Source organism: Drosophila kikkawai, chromosome 3L, assembly GCF_030179895.1.
Source record: "Drosophila kikkawai strain 14028-0561.14 chromosome 3L, DkikHiC1v2, whole genome shotgun sequence".
In the NCBI taxonomy this organism is placed as follows: domain Eukaryota; kingdom Metazoa; phylum Arthropoda; class Insecta; order Diptera; family Drosophilidae; genus Drosophila; species Drosophila kikkawai.
This window is the reverse complement of record NC_091730.1, coordinates 23,922,416-23,945,239: the sequence shown is the minus strand read 5'-3', so window position 1 is coordinate 23,945,239 and position 22,824 is coordinate 23,922,416. Positions and strand designations below refer to the sequence as shown.

The window sequence follows — 22,824 nt, the reverse complement described above, 5'->3', positions numbered from 1 at the left end:
ACACTGGAAGAATAGCATCACTGCATTTCTCTTAAAACATATTTAAATATATTTTTTAAAATATTCAAATACGAGACTTTGCTATTAAAAGCTAACTAAAGCTTTCCCAAAGCAAGGACATTCATTGTATAGACCATTTCCCTCAAATTAAAAAGGGATTGAATCAATAATTTTCTCAGAGAAAGCCACACTCTATTTTTGGCAGAGTGCATGTCAGGATGTGTCGCAGCCAGAGATGGGAAATCATATGCGCACATGACAAGGATGCATTTGCATAGAAGGGAGCCTCACGAAAATTTGCATGGGAAAGCGACTCCAGGATACTGCCACCTTCACTGATTCCTGCCACTGCCGCAGCCATGGCTGCATCTGAAAATGTGCTAAAAAGTTCGCCTTGATTGACGTTTATGCGTTTGTAGGGATGTCGGGGCGACAAAAAAAAAGAGGGGGTGGGAGCTGAAAGCAATTTTATGGCCATTATTCAGCCAGGACTCACCCGTATGACCTCCGGACACGCGTAGTGGGGACTGCCGCAGGATGTCTCCAGCATGCTACCGGCCGGCTGCAGTGAGGCCATTCCAAAGTCCGCAATCTTGATGTTGTTCTTCTCGTCCAGCAGCAGATTCTCCGGCTTCAAGTCCCGATGGCTGGAATAAATAATCCCATATTGATTGCAGTTCGACTTTGGGAGTTTCCAAAAAAGAGCACGACTCACCATATCGAGTGCGAATGGCAAAAGTCCAACGCCGAGATGATTTGCCGGAAGAACTTGCGCGCCTCCTTGGGCGTGAGCCGACCCTTCTTCACTAGATAGTCGAAGAGCTCGCCGCCGGATACATGCTCCAATATTAAATACAAATACTTCTTGTTCTCGTACACGTCGCTCAGGCCAAGGACGTGGGGATGATCGATTAGTTTCATTATGGCGATTTCACGTTCAACCTTCGGAGAGAAAGTGGAGCGGAGTAGAGGGAAACCCCGATTTTAATCGACTTATCGACAATGTTGGCAAGCTTGATCCCCATGAACATGCACTCGGAAAAAAAAACTTATGACTTGAATTATATGAAATAAAAAAGTATTAACGAAAGAAAACAATGTTTATTTTGTGAATAAACTCATTACAATTTCAACAAACTTTTCTTTATATTTAAATCAATTTTCTTCCTTAATATAGTCTATATTTTCTTTCCTAATCTTCAATTAAGGTCGCTCATATCCTTGTTGTTTTTCTAAAAGTGCACCTCTCTCTTTACAATGCATTCAAAGTGCTTGGTGCTTGGTCGGCCATAATGGCCCATTGTTGTCCTCCGAATGGCGTCCAATTTCTCATTGCGTGTCCCGACCAGCTGGTCCTACAACATGGACACCACACGCAATCATCGGCGGTCCTTTATACTCGTTTACACCCCTGTTCCCACCATCCTTCACCTCATCAGGCACCTTGTGCATTCGATTGTCCTACATGTCTGAGCTTGAGTCACCCTCCCCCGAAAACTCTGCCCCACCACGCCCCAGAAAAGGCAGTCAATTTTGTTTTACTTTGTCGTCGCACGCACTAATTTGTCCCATGTCCTTTCAATGTCCTACAAAAAAAAAATGCACCACATTTTCGGTATATCTCTCGATGAATATACACAGAAGAGCGGGAGTTTTCCAGGGATTTATTATGACGGCAAAGGAGGAGAGAGGAAAAATAAATAGTTGGAGCTTTACTTTGACTTTTATTGAAACCGAATTGAATGGCGGCGAGTCCGAAATTCTATGTGGAGTAAGGACTTGGACAGGTATGATAATAGATGTGGAGGCGGAGGGATTATGGAATATGGCAGAAAATCGATTACGGAATAAATGAATATTTACGAAAGATAATTTGTAGTTGATTTGGTAAGAGACAATAATTACAGGACTAAACTGTGCAAAAGGTCAACTGAGGGGTAACGATACTTCCCTGAATTTATTTATAGTGAAATTATAATTGCTATTTACTAAATTTTAAATATTTATTTGTAAGCTTCCTTCCAGTATTTACAAAATAATTTTAAATTAATGATGAGATTCCTTTACTTGAACATGTTTTCTAAAATTCCCCAGCTTATTTTTCTACATTTTTCGATGTTTAAAGAGATTTCTGAAATACTTTCTAGCTGAAAATGCGTTTTGGTATTTCTGGCTTAAAGTAAAAGCCGAGTTGGCCTTAAATATCCCAAGACTAGGCTACTTTAAGGCTCAAAATATCTTTGTCTTTGACTTGCCCCGACTTTGGCACACTTAAGTTCCCAAGTCGAAGGAAACCGCGAGCCCGGAAAATCCCCAAAAACATCTCCCCCTTCCGCAGTTCGACTGCACTGTTCCAGCCCTTACGTCACCCCTACTACACTCCGTCACTTCGTTACACTTTCAAGGAGCAAAAGGACAATAAAACAAGGGAACCACAAAACAAATTTTATTGTCACAATTTTTTATGACTCGTACGCCACAGCAGAAGACAAACAGAAAATAAGGAAAAGACAAAAGGAATAGGGCAAAAAACAAAATCATAAAGAGAGCAAAGCAATAAAAAATAGGAATAGACAAGAAACTTTCCGTCGAGTCATGACCTTCGACCCCCCCGGTAACTACTCACCTTCATTAGCACCGATTCGCTGAGTTTCTCGCGATTGATTATTTTAATCGCAACCTTTTTGCCAATCACACAATGCACGCCCAACTTGACGAGACCTGCAAAGGGATAAATGGATTGCAATAATGACAATGCGGGTTTTTAAAGTAGTAAGTAAGCAGAGTAATTAAAGTTGGCTAAACGTTTTCCTAATTAAAGTCAGAAAGCTACAGAGAAGAGCCTACAATTAGGAAGGACAATTAAGCAGGAATCGAGCTAATTTTTGTGTAACTTTAGTACTATATTTATCGCTTCTATAATGCTTGCTTATCATTTCAATTCATTCAAAGAGAACCAAATAATAATACGAAAAGGTAACTAACTAAAATTTTCAATTTTCAATTCTAGAAAAATCACTTTCACTTCTCTTACACTTACACTTGTTTCCTCTTTGGTTTTATTAAGCCTTATAGAATATTCTAAAAAAAGTTCTATAGTTTAGTTTATTTAAACATTTAATAATCTCATTAAAAATTATTTTTAAACCTTAATCCATTCAATTTAAATATTTAATAATATAAAAAATCTAACTAACTAAATTTGGCAAGGGCAGAACAATCTGCGAATGCGCCATCTTTCAATTTTATTAAATCTTACACTTGTTTACTTAAGGCCAAAAAGTAAACAAGTATCAGATCTTTCTAAAATATAATTTATTCTCATTTAAAATAATCTTTTAATTCTAATTACTTTATCAATAACCATTTATTACCACTAAAACCACTCTAACTATTTTTGCCAAGTTGCAGAAAAATCAAAACAGACAGCTTTTGTAATTACAGTAAATGAGAGATTCAAGTATAGAGGCTATGTAATGCCCATATGGCATTTTCCCTAATAGATATATTGATGGTTTCCACTCGATACAGCCACTCGGGCCAAGTAAATGGGCTTTGGGTTTCCTTGCACTTACCAGTTTGACCCTTGCCGAGAGTTTTCTCCAGGCGATAGGGCCCCACAAATTGGCAATTCTCCGCCGTGACATTGTTCTCCTTCTGCATTTTGCTGGCCTTCTCCGTCTCCGTCTTCGTCTCCTTCGTCCTGCGGCACCTCCTCGATGTTAGCTGTTAGCTGTTTGCGGCTGGCAGCGTCAGCTGGCTTCTGGCCATGTACAGGACTAGCACTCCTGCCACTCCGCCGCTCGCCGTCCTCCTCGTCTCCTTTTACCAACTTTGTTGTCGCATAGCGTCAAGGAAGGCAGGCGGCTTTGTTTGTGTGTCCTGTGTGTATTGGTATTGGGTGCGAGGTCCTTTAATTACTTTTGTTCGACAAAAGTTTTATTGCGATTGTTAAGAATTCCCTTTTGCAGTTTGCAAATGATGCGGCATTTAATTAAGTTTCGCCTATAATTGCACGGTCCGTGTTGTTGCTACTTCCACATGACTTCATCACAAAATACTTTGGCTGCAATAAACAGAGACACAGGGAGAGAGGCGGAGTGAGGTCAATGTGATTAGCAATGAATATTTATGCATGTTCCCCCTTGGCCAAACTGAATTTTTAATTGAAATAAATGGAAACTAACAGTATTACCGGATAATGTGTGAGCGTGTGTGTGTAAAGAGAGAGGGGTAAGTGTGTGTTAGTTGGCCAGGTGTTCTAATTAAAGCCCCTCCAGCTGTGCCTGTGCGCTCCCGGCTGCTCTTAGCCATTTCAGCAGTGAATTTATGGCCCAGACAGCTTCCTTCGAACTGAAAAGCCATAGCAACACACACGCACACACCTGTACAGGTGCGAAGCACATATATTGGGAGTGCATGTGTGTGTTTCAGGTCATTTAAATTTGTAATAATCTTTGCGCTTTGAAGTGTTTCGTTTTCAATTATTTGCCTATTAGGTTTAATTAAAGGTTAAATTCTCTTGGTTCCAGGAAGCATCTCATGCTAATTATGACAGTGAATATTAGATATGAAACCTGAGGAAAGTTATATTTTATGATTTTTTGATTCTATGTTCCTATGTTAGATGTGATATTTATATATAATAGCATTTAAGTTACTTAAAGTATTTTTCAGGGACCGTAATATTTATAAATTATATATTAAAGATCAAATGTTAATTATAATTTAGTTTTTTCTTTTAACTTCAAAGAAAATCATTAGATTTGACTAAAATAACATAAGTATTACAAATAAAAACAATAAATGAAGCCAACTTCGCCACGCCGAAGTTTGTATACCCTTGCAGATATTATTTCCTTACATTTTACCTATACTTATTATGTTTACAGTTTGACAGTTACAGTTTTGCATTCCCAGCTTTACATTTTCTCTACATCTACCGATCGTTTCTATGGCAGATATATAATATAGTTGTCCGATTTTCATAAAATTTATACCAAAATTCTGAAATAATAAAATAAGCCTATATCTCAGAGTAGATAAAAATACGTTGAATCGCGTCTATGGCAGATATATGATATAATTTTCCGATTTGCATAAAATGTATACCAAAATTCTGAAATAAAAACAAAAGCTCATATCTCAATGTATATAAAAATACGTTAAAAAACAACGAGGTTATAATTGTTTCTATTAATTTCCCGATTGTTCCTATGAGAGCTATAAGATATTGTCGTCCGATTTTCATAAAATTAAAATCGAAAGTCTGAAATAATATAAGTTGGCCATATCTCAAAAATGGTGCAAAAATGTTGAAAAACAGCCAAGTTATAATTTTTTTTCTAAAAATGTATCGAACATTTGTATGGCAGCTATATGATATAGTCGTCCGATCCGTCCCGTTCCGACATATATAGCAGTGACAGTATATAGAAAACTATATGCAAAGTTTCATTGAGATAGCTTCAAAACTGAGGGACTAGTTTGCGTAGAAACGGACAGACGGACGGACAGACGGACATGGCTGGATCGACTCGGCTGTTGATGCTGATCAAGAATATATATACTTTATAGGGTCGGAAACGTCTCCTTCACTGCGTTGCAAACTTCTGACTGAAATTATAATACCCTGAAAGGGTATAAAAATATCTAAACTTCTTAATAAAATCAAGTGATATTTGCTCTAGTTTCTAGCCCTCTCCGTGCCGGGAAAATTAAATCAAATTAAATCCAACCTTGTAAGCATTTATCAGGTCAAGACGAGCAGGCAGAAAGCTACAAATAGTCTCGCCGGGAATTTTCCTCGCAGCTTTGCTCGTAATTCACACTCTTCAATCTGCTGCTGGCCGTGAAGTGAGACAAAATCGTTTAAAAATTTCATTAGGACAGCACTAAAAGCATACTGCTGCTGCTGATGCTGGGCACAACATTTGCTCAACGGTGCGTGTTGGCATAAAAAGCGAGTATAAAGCCTGGCCAACTACGAATGGCCAAGAGATGGGCAAGAACAAAGGGCAAGCGGGGATTCTCGCAGAGAAGGTGGGCATTATATTTAGATGCTGACGCAGTCGCTGATAATTCTCCGAGATGACGTTCAAGTGCCAAGTCCCTTCGTCTGGGATGGGCTTGGATGTGAAGCGAAAGTGACAGGACGAAGGATGCTCACGCGCACGAATTGAAAAATAAATGCACATCAAAATAAAACAGATATTAAATCAACGAAAACAGGGTTTCTTTATAATTTTGATTGAATTTTTAATTAATATTTAAAATGTTGTTAATGTTGGGAATAATATTCGTCCAATAATTCATATTATTAAATTTTAAATTATTTTTGTAACATTAATTGTTCCATTTCATTATTTATAATTCTTCAGACTGTTCCATTTCCCCCAGTGTATTCAGGGGGTGCGTGGGTGCGAAGGGTGCGGTTCCTGGGTTAGCCCAAAACATTAAGGTTAAACGGGCAGCAGATGGTGGGTTTTTTTGTGCGCAGGAAGCGCAGGAAGGAAGGATGCTAACAAGCCTACCGCCGCCGAGCCAAGCCAAGCCCTTTCCCTTCCGCTCCCCCGAAACAATAAGAAAACTTTCACTGGGGCCAACACCATCACACCCAAGCATTCTTACATTCTAACATCCTCCTGCGACCTCCAAACATCCTCCGTCCCCACGCCACGCCACTGTTCCGCTAACCTAATTTGAAAAATGCGCTAAAAGTTGAAAACTGACATTGTTTGGCAAGTGCCAACAGAAAAGAGAGGCGGCGAGATAAGGCCACCAAATTGAAGCCACGAATGGCAGATACTCAGCATAACTTAAACTTAATTTACTGCCCTGCTCCCATTTCCACGTACTGTTCCGATTTTATCTATATAATGGGAATTCCATTCGCAGGGCTGCGTGGTGAAAAATATATTACGATAATGCCAATAAAGGTGAAGAAAATATATTCGATAAATTTAAAAATGTTCATAATGATAAATAACAGGTTGGCTGATAAGTCCCCGGTCTGACACATAGATGACGTCGCTAGTATTGAATGCATATTATTTTTATATAGTACTAACCTTTAAATGATTCGTCTCAAAATTTGACGTCTGTCAGTCAATTAGTTTGTGAGATAGAGCGTCTTTTGTGAAGCAACTTTTGTTATTGTGAAAAAATTTGAAAAAAAGGAATTTCGTGTTTTGATAAAATACTGTTTTCTGAAGGGAAAAAATACAGTGGAAGCGAAAACTTGGCTTGATAATAAGTTTCCGGAGTCTGCCGTAGGGAAATCAACAATAATTGATTGGTATGCAAAATTCAATCGTGGTGAAATGAGCACGGAGGACGGTGAACGCAGTGGACGCCCGAAAGAGGTGGTTACCGTCGAAAACATCAAAAAAATCCACAAAATGATTTTGAATGACCGTAAAATAAAGTTGATCGAGATAGCATAGGCCTTAAAGTATCAAAGGAACGTGTTGGTCATATCATTCATCAACATTTGGATATGCGGAAGCTCTGTGCAAAATGGGTGCCGCGCGAGCTCACATTTGACCAAAAACAACCGTGCCACAAGTCATTGAGAACGATGGCAAAAATTCATGAATTGGGCTTCGAATTGCTTCCACACCCACCGTATTCTCCAGATCTGGCCCCCAGCGACTTTTTCTTTTTCTCAGACCTCAAAAGGATGCCCGCAGGGAAAAAATTTGGCTGCAATGAAGAGGTGATCGCCGAAACTGAGGCCTATTTTGAGGCAAAACCGAAGGAGTACTACCAAAATGGTATCAAAAAATTGGAAGGTCTTTATAATCGTTGTATCGCTCTTGAAGGGAACTATGTTAAATAATAATAACGAATTTTGACAAAAAAATGTGTTTTTCTTTGTTAGACCGGGGACTTATCAGCCAACCTGTTATTATAACATAAAGTATTAATATTGATTATTTTAATAAAATTAAACTTAAAATTAAAAAAATCTGTAATATTTATAAATCAAATCCTCCATATTTATAAATATTAAATGCAATCTTGGCATATTATAAAAGTAAGAACATGTTCATCAGTATTTCCAGCGATCTCTGGCTCTCTCTCCACAAAAGTATGCTATAATTTTACGAGCAAAATAGCTTCGCTCAAAAATTCACTTGTAAATAATGCAAAAATATGTAGAACGGCTCATCAAAGGAAACCTAATGAAATAAACCAAGTGATCGCCTTCCATATAGGCAAACCAAAAAATATAAAATATAAAAGGGGCGTGGCTGTCGCCTGCCGTAAACAAGTCATCGGCAGGGGTAGCCTTATTTTTTCCCTTTTTGCAGCTTTCGCACTTAAGGCTGCGGCAAAATGTCTACACAGTTTGTATATGAAAAAAGGAAGAAGAAATACACACATATATATGTATATATATCTGAATAAGTTTCTGGCTTGTGTGCGTGCAATAAAAATCATAAGCAAAACGTTTAGAGCATTTGGCGTTGATTTTGGCCTAGCCACGGGAAATTTATGCTTTTAGGTCGTGGCAACTAGGAGAATGTGACATTCAGGCAAAAAGGAAGTGGAAATGACAGTGGATGGGGCTTTGGGGAGATGAAAATGGAGACGAGCGCCATTGATGTAGGCCCAAAAAAGGCACCGTGGCCGTTGTGGCCGCCTTTTATGGCTCCATGACCCAATAAAATATAAGAAACAATAATTAAGCGATTTGCAAACAATGCACAGCCATATAGGGCCAATGAATAAGGCTGAGATAGATCGAAGCTGGAGATGGCTTGATTTCCCATAAATTACTTTATTGACAACATGCGGAAAATGGGCTGGGAAATGAGACAATCTCTGGAAGTTTAATTAATTAACAGCCAAGTTAGAAGAAGAGAACATATTACGTCCTATATAAATTTTATTAAATGAAAAAATATTTATTACAAAGGAATATTATTTAAGAGAAACGCCTGCAAATATCCTTTTAAGCCATGATACCTTAAAAGTTTCAACAATAAAAAATCTATTACCCCTCAATTACGAAATGAATTAACAATCAAAGTTATTCTTGCTACCAATTAAACCATTCCCCACTCATAATTCATAGGACTGAAGTCGAACAACCCCCGAATTTCCAATTAAAAAACCTCCAACCCCGCGACTTTTCTAGTTTTCCTCGAATTTACATCTTATTAATGTTCACTCAGCGATTTCAAAAACAATTAACAAGCCAAGGCTCAAACGCAGCTGTCAGCTGCCGCCCGGGCTCCATGTTCATTAGCCTTCTCGCACAATTAACCCCGAGGGGCAAGGGGCCCAGGCAAATACGTAGTCAAATGTGTTATCTAACCGAGAAGAGCAGAGGAAAAAATGAGCAAAAGTGACTTTGATTTCTCGGGCACACATTTGCATATACATCTGGCCGAAGCCAAAGCAGACTCTGAAGCCTCGAGGGCTAAATTGCCTTTGTAGCAGCGACGTGGAAGGATCCCAAAGTTTAACCAAGTTTTTTTTTTATTTTTTTTGTACAGGGTGAGGTAAGAGCCAGAAAACTCAATTTCAAAAACGACAGTCAATAAACGCACCCGACTCACACGCACACAGCATTCTACTGAGCTGCTCTCTGGAGCAGCAGTATGTTATGGCTGGGCCAACGTGGCGTATGAGTGTTTCGCCTGGCCCTCAACCTCAAACCGGCATTCTTAAAGTGCAATCAATAAAATGCTTTTGAGTTGTGAAAATTGTGCGTAAGTGGCTTTTCATCAGGGCACCCGTCCTGAGTTGAGGAAATTCAGAAACAGCAACAGAAACCAAAAAGGGGAACAGCAAAAGGGCGTTGCTGTCAAGAGAAGAAGAACGACCGTTTCTGGCACAGTGGAAAATTCATAAAAAGGGGTGAAAATTGGATAAAAGCTTGGCAAATATTTGAAATTATAATAAACAATCTTTTAAAGTTGGAAAAGGTTTGAATAAAGATTTCAGTAACCTACTTAAAGCCTTTAATTATACCCTTGCAGAGTCAGAAGTTTGCCAGGCAGAGAAGAAGACTGTTCCGACTTCATAAAGTATATATATTTTTGATCAGCATCAACAGCCGAGTCGATTTAGACCTGTCCGTGTGTACGTCTCTCCGTTTCTACCCTCAGTTTTGAAGCTTTCTAAATAAAACTATTTAAAACTGACTATTCTCTTTACTATATAAGTCGGAAAGGGACGGATCGGACGACTATATCATATAGCTGCCAATCAGGAAATTAATAAAAAATATTATAACTTTAACATATTTTCATCTAATTTCCCTTTTTTATTTCAGAATTTCGGTTATGAAAGTCGGGCGACTATATTATATACTCAGCATAGGAAAGATCGTCAGATACAGATAGATGTAAAGCCGTGAATTCAAAACTATAACTGTAATCCTGTAGAAACTAAAAAATATAATTATGATCTAATTGAAAACTGCAGGGATATACAAACTTCGGCTTGTCGAAGTTGAATTTCATCTTTTAACTAGATTTTCTTGTAAATTTAGGTTCTCTGTTAATAAATAGCCTCAAAACTTATTTAAATCACTTAAATATAATATTCACATATTATTTCATATAGATTTATTCTTTCCGTTAACCACTGTGCCACTTTGAGGCCCAACGATGGCTGTCCAACTCAATTCCTCGTCGAATGGCTGTTATTGCCTCTGTTCCTGTTTTTGATGTTGCCCCGACACCATGTTTAATCAGAATCAGACTCGGATGGCGCTGGCAGCGGCAGGATATGGGGAAACACTGCAACTGACTGACTGCAACAGCTGGAGCTCCACATTTATCAACTAATTGCAATTATGTGGAAAATTTAAATCAATATTTAACTAACATTCCCCCATTCCGCGCTTTTGCCATTTGTCATTTAACATTGATTTCAGTTCTCACTTGTGCAGTGTCAACATGGGCAAAAGTATTTTTTGTTTGCTGATTGCTTTCGAAGTGAACATTTTAAATATTTGAATGTCATGTCGATTTGACGACTGAACAAATTTTAATTAAATGGAAAATATTCAACAGACAACGAAGGGGATTATTAAGAGACTAAAGTCACAAAAGGTTTGTTGAGTTTATAAATCAAATAAGCAAAGCAATTTAATCGAAAAAACAAACAAAACATATTATCAAGATTAAAAAAAGTTGGAAAGAAATGCTTGAATCAATAAATAAACCTTAACCTTAATGAAGTATTCCACTCCAATAAATGTATTTCAAGAACTAAACAAACTGCCTAAGGATTGCCATTTCCCCTGAGTACGTCAATTAATCATTTATAGGGAAAATCAATCAGCATATTCAATAAATTCGTCACTTTGTCACAATAGCCACCACAAGTTGATAAATACCTTGCCTTCGCCGAAAAACGATGCCGAGAAAACAAACAAAACTTTCCAAAACTGTCAACACATAAAATTCTCGAGCAAGGCCAACAACGACAACTGCTTGGCCAGGACAAACAAAGGCAGGGCCAATAAACCGACAGACCAAGTCCGCTTCCTGTGCCAGCAGGATATGCCGACTTTAAGCTTCCAGCTTCAATGGGGGATTGAAATGGGGGGAAATGGTGAATGGCCCCGCCTCGCTTTTCATTATTAAATAATGGCCAGCACGATGCGGGCCATGTTAAGCAGCTTACTTGCAAATCGGGGCTAATAAACCGCTTAGATCAACACGCAAAATGCAAAAGCAGCAAGGCAGAAAAAACCTTTAACCTGCTCCCTGGTCAAACGGAGGGCCATCCTCACCCGCAGCAAAATTCGATTAAAAGCAGCCGAAAAACTAGCACAGCTGCCGCCAGAAGGAGGTACCTCCAGGACCTGGCCACCACACAAATTAACTGGATTCGATAGGGCCAAAAAGCTAGGAGCATCCACAGCAGCAGCTGCTTCTGTTCACAGCAACAGGAACAGGCAGCAAGTACAAAAAGGACGAGAAATAGTTGGCATTTTATTTATTTAAAATGTATTTATAAGGGTAATAAAATTTATTATATTAAACATTTAATATTGTTACTCTTTAAAATAATCTAAAAAAAAAAAACAATTATATCAAGGTAATTCCAATTAATTACCAGGACAAATGGCTCTGCTGTTTTTAATTGTTTATTCTATATTAGAGATACACAAATTAAGTAGTTTCTATGAATATTTTCTAGTAATTTTATTAAGTTTATATAACACCAAATTTTTCAGAGTGTAACTACAACTATAAACCCATGTTGGTTGGCATTTTTGCTCTCATCTTTTTTGCGAAACCAGCATCAAATCAAGTTTGTGTTTGCCAAGCGAGTATGTCCTGTCCTGTCCTACTGCCTCCCCTCTGCCGTCCCCGAAAAATTGGCAAGCGGAAAACATTTGCCAGTTTATTTGCCCAGCCTTTGCCGTTGCCATTTTGGCAGGACGATTTCGATTACCAAACACACAGAACTGACTAACCTGGCCGGAAGCTAAAAAGATGAAATGATTAAGGTCGCAATTAGATGGCTAACATCCGCACCGAACTCTAACCTGGCCGTTTTTCGTTCCCCCCGAGCCGGAAAAAAATTCAATTATTTCTCACGAGAAAAAAGAATGAAATATGCAAACGCGAAAATAGTAGGGGGAGAAAAAAAAACTGAAAATTGGCATCGGGATAAAAGAGAATAGCGAATGGAATAGCTGGAAAAGGCAGAAACTATGCAAAAACTCAATTAAAAACGGGGCTGCACCGTAGATTGTTCAATTCAATCAGACAAGAAAGAGCATTGACAAGAGAAAGTAATTACACGGAGTTCAAATAGGAGCATAACCAACATTTTTGGATGGGATAGGATATCTTTTAGAATTTTAAGCAACCTTCTCTTATTATAAATTTCAAGGAAACGCAATCAGGATAGAAAGGGAAATTTAAGATCTTTAAAAGAATACAATTTAATGATTCAGATATTTGTTATTATTTTTAATTAAAACTCCAAATACATCGAAGTAAGTTCTTTAAAGCTGAATAACAAATCAGATTTTACTGAATTTATTTCATTTATTTTTAAAAAATGTTTCATTACTTATACAGTTGGTTTTATAAAAAGCTCAAGCAAATAAATACACATACTTATTTATTTTTACTCGCTGCAGAAGAATAAACACCCCGAAGGGAATGGAACCTGAATTCGCCGCTCATGATTTCCGTATTACCGAATAAATCATGAATCATCAGGGCTTCATTAAAGACATTTGCTTTTATATTGATTGAAGACCCACAAAAGTAATGGTGAACCCTCAAGCTTCCTCCCTTATGCCAGTCACATTTAAAGAAAATTTCTCCCCCGCTCAAAGTGTTTTCCTTACAAAATATGGAAATCAAGTTTAGTTGTACAAATAATCCGCAACAGGACTAAAAAAAAAAGAGCAGCAAAACGAAATCCAAACAACAGCCAAGAAAAACAAGGCCAGCCAAAGCCGGGCATTTTTCAATTTTACGCGTAACGCAGTAACCGGTCTCCCCTCATGTAGTATACTTATGTAGTGTGTACAGCCCCATCACCTTGCCCGTGGGGCAAACAATCCCGAGTCCTGAATCCGGGGAACAAGATCTCAGGACATGAGCACGGACTTGGCAAAGCCCGCATTTGTTTGCCAAAGCCACGGGCTCTCGCCAGCCATCACCTCCAGCCCCAGCTCCGGCTCTGGCTCCACCTCCAGCTGCCATCTGCTGCTCCTCTGCAGTCCGCTTAGAATTCAATTAAGGAGTGGGACATGCGAGGGAGGGGATTGAGTGAAAAGAGCACTGAGAAATGTTTCTAAATTATCCTTAAAACATCTTTATAAATCTTAGCGTTTTTTCTAATAAACTTATTTAGGGTTATCGAAAAATCACTAGAATTTGTAGAAGTCTTAAAATTAAATTAAGTCTTGAACTTAATTTTAGAAACATTTTTAAAGGTTTTAAGCCCCTAGTCATTACTGTAGTAACCCTATTAATTGATATTGATACAAAAGTAAGGTGGCTTTACCAAGTTTCTTTATTTCAAGGCCAAACAAATAACTTTATCTAAATTATTTTATTTTGGAGAACTTAAGACCCAACAATTTGTAGGTAACAAATAATTAAACTCTGAAGAACGGAAAAATTTAAAAGACAAATATTATTTTAGGTTTCATTCCCAACATAAGTTTTTTTCAGAAATATAATTCATAAATAATTTCTTTTAGTGACTTCCGGCACGCACTTCCTCAAAGGACGAGAATGATTGCTCGCATCGCGTATATTTCGTGGTTTTGGAACCGCACTTAATTCAATTTTCATTTACTCTGTTATGTATGCGTGTTGGCCGCGCCACGAGGATGCTGGCCTGGCCAATTTGCGATTGCCACTTGTTAGTCTTTTGCCTTGGCACCATTTTTACCTGGTCAGGACGATCGTGTTAACGCCTTTCGCCGCAGCCCCTTTGACGTTTTAATTCGCCGCACTTTGTGTGTGTACTCTGTGTATACTGTGTGTCCTTTAATGCAATTTCTTCGCCGGACTGACGTGGTCCACGTCCAGGGGAATTGCGCCACAGATACGGCTTAATTGGGAACCGACAGTCGACAAAACTTTTCAATTAGAATTAATGATGTTAGGGCCGCCGGTTCGTCGAGGGGCTGGAATTAATTCCGCAGGAAACTGGGAAACTAGCACTTGCCATTGCTGTGGGCGAAATTATTTCTGCCAATTACAACTGCAATTTTTCGCACACAAAAAAACGGATAGAGCCCGAGGGCTCTCCGCCTGACAGACAACTGAAATATGCAAATTAAATTTATGACTCGACATTCCTCAGGCCACAAACTGCACAAACTGTGAAATACGTTTCTCGTGTTGCATACTTTTGGGCGGACGAAAAAACGAAATAAAAACTCCGAAACTACAGGGAGGAATGGAAACAAGGAAACTGGACCCGGCCCTTAATGACAGGCTTAAACCTTAAACTACAAATACAAATGAACAGGCTTTTCGTATCCTTAGCTGTCAAGGATTTTGCATTTTGATGTTGGATTTTCTGTCACTTTTGTGTTACGTTTATTCGTTTTGTTGTTGTCTTTTTTTTTGGCAACCTGAGCCATCGCATTAGGGCTAAGCAGGCGGCTCGAACCCGAGCTGACGGAGTCTCTGATGTAAGCCGAGCTCTGTATAATTGATGACTTCGGGGCGAAGCTGCAGAAGGAGGTCAAGGCACAGGTGGTGTGGCTGCAGGAACAGAGCCAAGGGCAATTTTATACGTTTTGCAGGCAAATGTAAATTTAAGCGGTTTAGCCGTTATCCTCAATGCCTTGAAAATCATATTGTTTCAGATAATAACAGAATAATAAGCAATAATTACAATGAATTCGGTTCCTGAAAGATTTCATTGCATACTTTTAGACACATTTTTAAGAGTTCTTAAACCCCAAATACAAATAAATAAAGAAACAAATAGTATTATTTTGTGTTACAATTTAACCAAAGAAATAATTACTTTCCTGTATCTTTTGTCCTATATATTTGGAAAAACGTGTCCTTGACTTCGCAACCAAACAGAAAAAACCCCAATTTCGCACATAATCATTTTTTCTCGCACGAATGCCAGAAGATAATTCCCCTTGGTCAATGCCGGAGCTTGGCAGGGGCAAAAATCGATTTCAATGACACTGGAATGGGTAAGGGAGCGCAGCTCCTCATGGCTCCGCCGCTCGTGCAGGCCAGAAGGCATTCCCAGGACCCATAATATTTGCCTAAACAAATGCCTGAAACCCTCTAGCCCAAATCCCCTTCGCAGGATCCTGGCTAAACCTATGACAATAGCAACAGCAACATGGCCAGGCGCAAGGACGATGGCAAAGGCATTCCATATGCAAAAATGTATGCGGTCGCTGGCATAAACAAAATTTCAACTTTAAAACAAGCCGGAACAGAAATTGCAAGCTGGCGCAACGAGAAACCAATTCGATTTTGCCATATGCAATGTAAATCGCCCAAGGATATCCCCAAAGGCGACGGGGAGAGGTCGGGCCAGCAGCCAAAGGATATGCGGCACATGTTCGCAGCCCAGGACTTGAAAGAGCAGAAAAACAGAAACTGTGGAAGAGGCGAAAAAAAACGCTTGCATATGCTTTAATCAAAGGCAATGACGTACGGGAATGTGGTTCATTCTTAAAAACGTAGCCAGGATTCCGGAGAGAGGCGGCAGTGCCGGCAGCGAGGACCGCGGGTGTTGGGGTTGCGGTTCCGAAAGAGAGCAGGCTCTTCCTCCAGAAACGGAACTGTTGACAAAGCCACGCGGGTGGCTGGCTGCTCAGCCAGGATTGCGAATGGACATTTGAGATTGTCCGCGGGCAAGGACAGCGCAGGCGCAGGGGTTAAGCGGGAGCGCGGAGAGTGGAGAGCGGAGAACACTCTTTTACGCTCTCTTGCTCTGTGGCTTACACGCCCCACTGGGTGGTTGTTGTTTTCTCGGCAGGGTTGCTTTTCGCATTCTGTTTGCCATGTGCCCCACTGTAAGTCAGCAGTGCACTGTGCGAAAAAAGGGTTGAAAACTATGGTTGTTTTCATTGACGAAATACACATGAAAAATATCCTTGAGAGTACATGGATTTTAATAAAAATATAAGGCATGTTTAAAGCAATTTTAGATATCAGAGAGAACTCTACTTCTGTATTTTTATGCTAAAGGTTAATAGTTATTGTTATACAAAATATATACATTTTGAAATGTGATTTAAAGTCAAAGGATATTGCACTTCTGATATATTCTAAAATTATATTGGCACTTTTTTCTTCTATTTTTAATAAAATCTATTAAATTCTATTTACAAAAATTTAAATCAAATTGTTGGATATTTAAGTGTATTAAAAAAGTGTGAATTCTCTGAAAAAGTTACAAAAAAGAGTTACATATACAGATAAACCTCGAGTCGACATAAAAACGAAAGTCATTTAATATGTTTTAAAAATTTTTAAATGTGTACCTTTCATTTATTATACTTATTTTATTATTTTCCTTAATTTTTTATCTCCAATTTTTTCAGTGTATCCTCCTCTTTAACCCCCTTAAAGACCCATCAACCCCATCGTTTCTCGGTTGTCGCTTATAGCTTTTTAATTACAAATAGAAATGGTTAGCATTTTTGTTTACGTTTATTAAACTAATTGGATGAGACAATGTTGCTGCATGGCTGACAAGCCGGTCACCTGGCCGCCCTTCGTAGGGAACTTTCGGGCTGCAGGAATATGAGCCTTGAAGCTAGGGGGCAACTCCCGACATTGTCTACAGCGGTAATCCCCCGGGTCATTAAGGCGTCTACGTGTCTGCAGCAGAAGCAGCAGGAGCATCAGCATCAGCAGCGCTGGATGCTTCTAGCCAGGACAGTGTCGCCTGCCGATTGCCCCATGTTTTATTCAGTTTGGCGGCGTCCTCCTTAGCGCCGCCATCAGGTTGTAAATATTGAACAACAGCAACAACCAGCAGGAGCCCTGAATACAGAAACACGCCGGAAGCTAAAATGGTGCTCATATTTTAAGATGTTGCATTTTTGATCTGACGCGACAGTTTTTGCCATTGCCCAAGACGGAGGACACCTTAATTGTTTGCTAGGAAAAGGATAAAAGCGAAAAAGGGAGCGAGACTGCTGGGACATGTCATTGGATTTGAAATAGAAAAGAAGATGGACATAAAGATGGAAACACAGAGATGGAAGTGGAGATAGAAATTGAGTTAGGAAAAATAAATGGAAATAAGTTCCAAGTGGAAGAATAAACTAGACGCAGACAGACGAAGAGCACAGATGAAAGCCAGTTCGGCTTAACTGAGCTAAACATTTTGGCATTTTTATTGATAAGCCAACTTGTTCGCCTTGAAGAGAGCTATAGGATATGAAAAACTTTCATGGTCTTGCGTTTGATTGATAGAAAGTTCAGCATAGGATGTCTTGCAAAAAGTTAGCCAGTTCCATAAGAAAATGCCATGAGCAAGTTGCACATATTTATTGTAAATTTTTAGTCTGTAAATTTTTAGTATGACCAATTATAATTGGTAATTATAATAGATATAGTTCTAAATAATAAACATCCATATATATTTAACGCTTTTATGAAGGAAGATGCCTCAGTTTGTCGCAGGTTGTTCAATTCATAAGCCAGTAGGCTATCAACAGCAAATAGATAATAAGCTAGCCGAATATGTTACAATAGCTTCTTTAAATTGACTTTATTGATAAGTTAGCAAATTATTTAAAGCAATATATTATAGCTAAATAAATTATTTACGCTTTCTTTAGTGCCAGTTACCGGTGACGCATTTAAAAAACTTCAAGCCAGATGCCATTCTTTTCCTAAAACACTGTGACCTGCTGCTTATTATCGACTTTTTTCATGTTGCATGGATTTATTTCCTTATTTTTTGTTACCCCGCCTGAGAGTAGTTCATTAGGACAGTGCAATGTTGACAACAACAACATTTTGAGGGTTGAACGGGGCTATAAATACGAAACTATAATGCTCCCATAAGAAACTAAGCTGACAAAAACAGACAACAACAAGACAGGGGATCACGACTTGGGGTTGAAAATAGACGGGAGAAAATGTATATTTGTGAACTCACGTTCATAAGCATTTTTCGATGGGTTCGCGGTGACGTCATTGCTCCAGAAATATGATTGCAATTTATTGGGTATATATACATATATCTACCCTAAAAATTCACCAAGTGACATCAATCAATTTTGATTATTTACCATCATCTCAACTCCGCAATCCGTCTCCCTGTTTGTATATCAATATTTTGCGAAAGGACGATTTGATAACGAAGACGTTTAGCCATTTGCAGGGCCAACTTCAGGCACTCAAGTGTCTCCTCTTCATTTCCCAACCGAACTCATCCCGACCCGTCCCATCCTTGATTAATGCCCCTCACTGTCAGGCCAAACACCTCAAGTGCCCATTGAGGGCCCGCCTCCTCCTAGTCGTCCTTTCCTTGCGCCCTCCACCTTTCCGGGAAGCTTTCGTAGCAGGTGAGCACTCGTAAAACTCAAAAGCCACATCCGCCCGCCATATTAAATTCTACAATCCAACTTCGTTTTCAAGCAAAAACACAAAAACTGTCTATAAATACTGTTAAATGAGTGAGGTGACGGCTCCTGCGTAAAACTACACTAAGGTAAAATATAGGTTCTTAAATAACAAAGGGTGCAATGAAAACCGAGATAAAATTGAAAAAAATTAGAAAGGTATTTAAATTGTTTTGATTTCAAATTAAAGACATCTCAAATTTGTGAGCTTTAATATAGCATTTCAAAGATTTAGATGCTATTTTATCATTTACATAAAATTCAAAATTGTTTATCAACTATAGAACATCCAGTTTAAAAGAAATTGACTTAAATCACTAAACTCCTAACCCTTTCCTTGAGCACTTCTTTGCACTAAAAGGATATCTTTACTTTAAAACCTTCATAATTTGTGGAACCCCTTTTTCCACGTGTATGTGTGTGCCTGTTTGTGACCGTACGTAGTTGCGGCTGTTTGTGGTTTCCCCCAGAAATAATTGTGGGCGTGTGTGTGTGGACGCACGGATGGATGGTTCGATGTTATTTCCCAGTTGTTTTTTGGTTGAAAATCGATATGAACAACAAAAAATCCATAAAATAAAAACAGAAACAAAATGGTAAAAATGTGAAATATGAAAGGCAATTCTTTCACATGTAAAATATTTTGAATTGGGAAAATTAAATATCAAAGGATAGAGAATATAAATATTTCGAATAGTTTAATATAAAACGGTAAGGAGTTAATATAGTAGGTAAATAGGATTGCCACAGATCGCAGGGGATTTTAAATCAATTAAACGGGTGTCGAGAAGTATGCAATAAAATATTTTAGGACCTCAATTCAGCTTTATTTCTTAAGGAGTCAGATTTTGTAAAACTCTTTTTGGGACCATTTCAATTGATTTCAAATCCTCAGCAATCTGGCAATACAGTTCTAACATTTAATTTATTTGGGAATGGCTGTAGTTTCTTCAGCTTAACAAAATGTTGTCTATTGCTACGTTTAAAAATCAATAATAAAAATAACAAAAACAAAAAACGGCCAACAGGAGTTCCTGGAAACAACAGATATGTGAAATATATGGGCTCTACATACCGACTATTTCCGCTTGGGTGTAAAATTTCAGGGGCTTTCTTGCCTCATACAAATCACTTCCGGGATGAAGCGTTCACGTTGTTGCACCCACAGTGCACACATACAGGCGCACCCGCACACACATACACACTGACAGCTGGCAGCCACGAGACACCAATACACTGGCTCGCCTACACCTACACCTACACACACTCACACGCGAGAGGAAGGGGAGCTGCAACCTTTGCCTTTGTAGTTGCCCAAAAAAGCAGACTTTTCGCTTATCTCCGGGCGCCGCTCCTTAATTATATAATTTTGTTTCACTGAATACTTAATGCACTTTACGATTTTACGCAATTGGCGCACATTTGTCGCACGATTTGCATAAACATTTTACTGATTTTTTCCATCACACACTCTCACACAAGCACACACGCGAGCGGCTGTGACGTACGCACACACAAGAGAGAGTAGGACTCTTTCTTTGGGCTTATTATCGCGCTGCCGATTACAGTGGGAAAACCTCTTTTAACCAAAATAGTGCTTGTCCGTTCTTTTTTGGCCACGGCCTGTCTACTAACTGAAACCAAAAGCTTCCCGTGAGAGGCAATGCTGCCAACTTGGCTATTTTCGCGTCAAATTTCGGTTTTTTTCAATGGAAACTACGACTGAGCGCCGAAGCTCGTGGAAAGCAAAAGCAAAAGCCGCGCTCTGTATAACTGTATAAAAGCCTGCCGAAGGGGAGGACGCAGAGAGCGCAAGAGAGTCCTTCTGTCAATGAAATCCTCGGTGGTAGTTTGGCGGCAACAGGGTGTTTCTGTTTGCCCAATGCACCCTGTAATGCAGTGATTTTGAAGTTCATGAATTTCACAATAAGTTTAAATTTTTTAAATGATTATACATAAGGAAAGGTTAAACTTAAACTTAAAAGATGTTTCTTCTAAGGATCTTTTTTTTTTTAATCCGAAAATCTGCTAACTTTGGCAGTTTTCACTTGGATCATTAAGAATCTATTTGGCGGGAACAGGGTGTTTCTGTTTGCCCAATGCACCCTGTAATGCAGTGATTTTGAAGTTCATGAATTTCACAATAAGTTTAAATTTTTTAAATGATTATACATAAGGAAAGGTTAAACTTAAACTTAAAAGATGTTTCTTCTAAGGATCTTTTTTTTTTTTTTAATCAAAAAATCTGCTAACTTTGGCAGTTTTCACTTGGATCATTAAGAAGCTATCCATTCAAACGAAGTAATTATTAAGATATCGATATAAATTCGCTCGTTTCCGTTCTCTCTCTTCTTCCTACCAACTAGAGGTTTACGCCGATGGTTAAAGGCATCGGCGGCGGCGTAGAGGTCAAAATGACTCGGCGGCGGCGGCGTAGTAGTCAGAAAGAACCGGCGGCGGCGGCGCGTCAAATAAGGCAAAAAGGCCATTTTAATGAGTTATTTATTTTTTTTAAAGTTTTATAAAGAACAATGACACTGAAGGCCGCGCTGAAGCTGCGCCGATGCCGCACCAGCGGCGCGCCGCGGCGCGCCGTTATTTTCATAATTTGGCGGCGGCGCGTCAAATAAGGCAAAAATCGGCGGCGGCGGCGGCGTGGCGCGGCGGCGTATATGTCTACTACCAACCAAACAGCGTGGACGTGTTTTTGTGAATCTAGAAGTTTAAAGAAGAAGGAACCAAGTGCAGTGCTAATAAAGAATTAATAAATGCAAAAGAATATAATTGGATCAAAACATCTGGATTGTCTATATTGTTTCCGCGAACACTTCAGGAGCATAGCGACATATTTTGCTATTCCAGGAATTTCATTTTTCTAAGAAATCCTAATAGTAATGATAACTTTTTGACCCTTACCTATGTATGTACATATGTATACATATATTTTTTATTTAAATGCCTATTTACACCAGGCTGTGTTATTGCGATGTTGCGTTATCTCAGCAAACCCAGTTCTTTTAGGTAGGCTTGGCATAGGGGCCAAGTGGTAGGAACAAGTTGCGTTCAAGTTACGTCCAAATTGCGTTGATATCAATAACAACAGATTTGTTCGATTTTCATATCGATTACAACAAATATGTTCGATTTCTACTCGATATTCGGACTATCGAACAAGTTCCATCGAAGCAACTGACAAAACAGATTTCTGTGGAAAAGAGCTAGTCTTGGGTCAGCTTAGCCAGTCTTCCATTTCTGAAACTGGCTTGTGAAAGAGATGTCGAGACCAATTAAAAGAACTGGTGGAAGGGGAAAAGAAAAGCATTCACAAATCTATAGTAGTTATTAAATATGTTGGCCCAACGCTTGCCTAATCAGATCAGATTGTTCCTCTACTCGAATAAGATCTTGCACACTTTTCCTCTGGATACGGCAAGAGACTCACTATAAACTTACCTTTGCTGTTTGCACTTTGATCATTTAGAATATATCTATTGAATGTTTTAAATGATAACGCTGGATAGAATATGTATTTCTTTGATTTTATATGTTAATTTCTTTTATTTTGCAACACCACACCACGTGCTTACCGAACACTTTTCAGATCAAGAAGGAAGAAAAGGAGAATGCTTCTTCTCACCGGAAGAGGAGACTTTAGTGTGGCCAAAGCCAAGATATTCATTCTATGCCTGAAATACTAAAGAAAGCTTAAATGGTATTATTGAATAGGAATTGGTGTATTTCAACAATATCCA

General features: G+C 38.8%; 1 protein-coding gene across 1 annotated transcript in view; it reads right to left on the bottom strand.

Moving 5' to 3' along the window:
- Positions 1-20,397, bottom strand: part of sff (sugar-free frosting) — a 30,386-nt gene extending 9,989 nt beyond the window's left edge. The window contains exons 1-5 of the mRNA XM_017179650.3: positions 20,148-20,397; positions 3,576-4,066; positions 2,627-2,721; positions 716-942; positions 497-647 (exon numbers count right to left, since the gene is read on the bottom strand). Coding sequence (XP_017035139.1) covers positions 497-647; positions 716-942; positions 2,627-2,721; positions 3,576-3,663 — 561 coding nt within the window. The 5' untranslated portion in view covers positions 3,664-4,066; positions 20,148-20,397. The remainder of the gene's footprint in view (positions 1-496; positions 648-715; positions 943-2,626; positions 2,722-3,575; positions 4,067-20,147) is intronic.
- Positions 20,398-22,824: the final 2,427 nt, after the last annotated feature.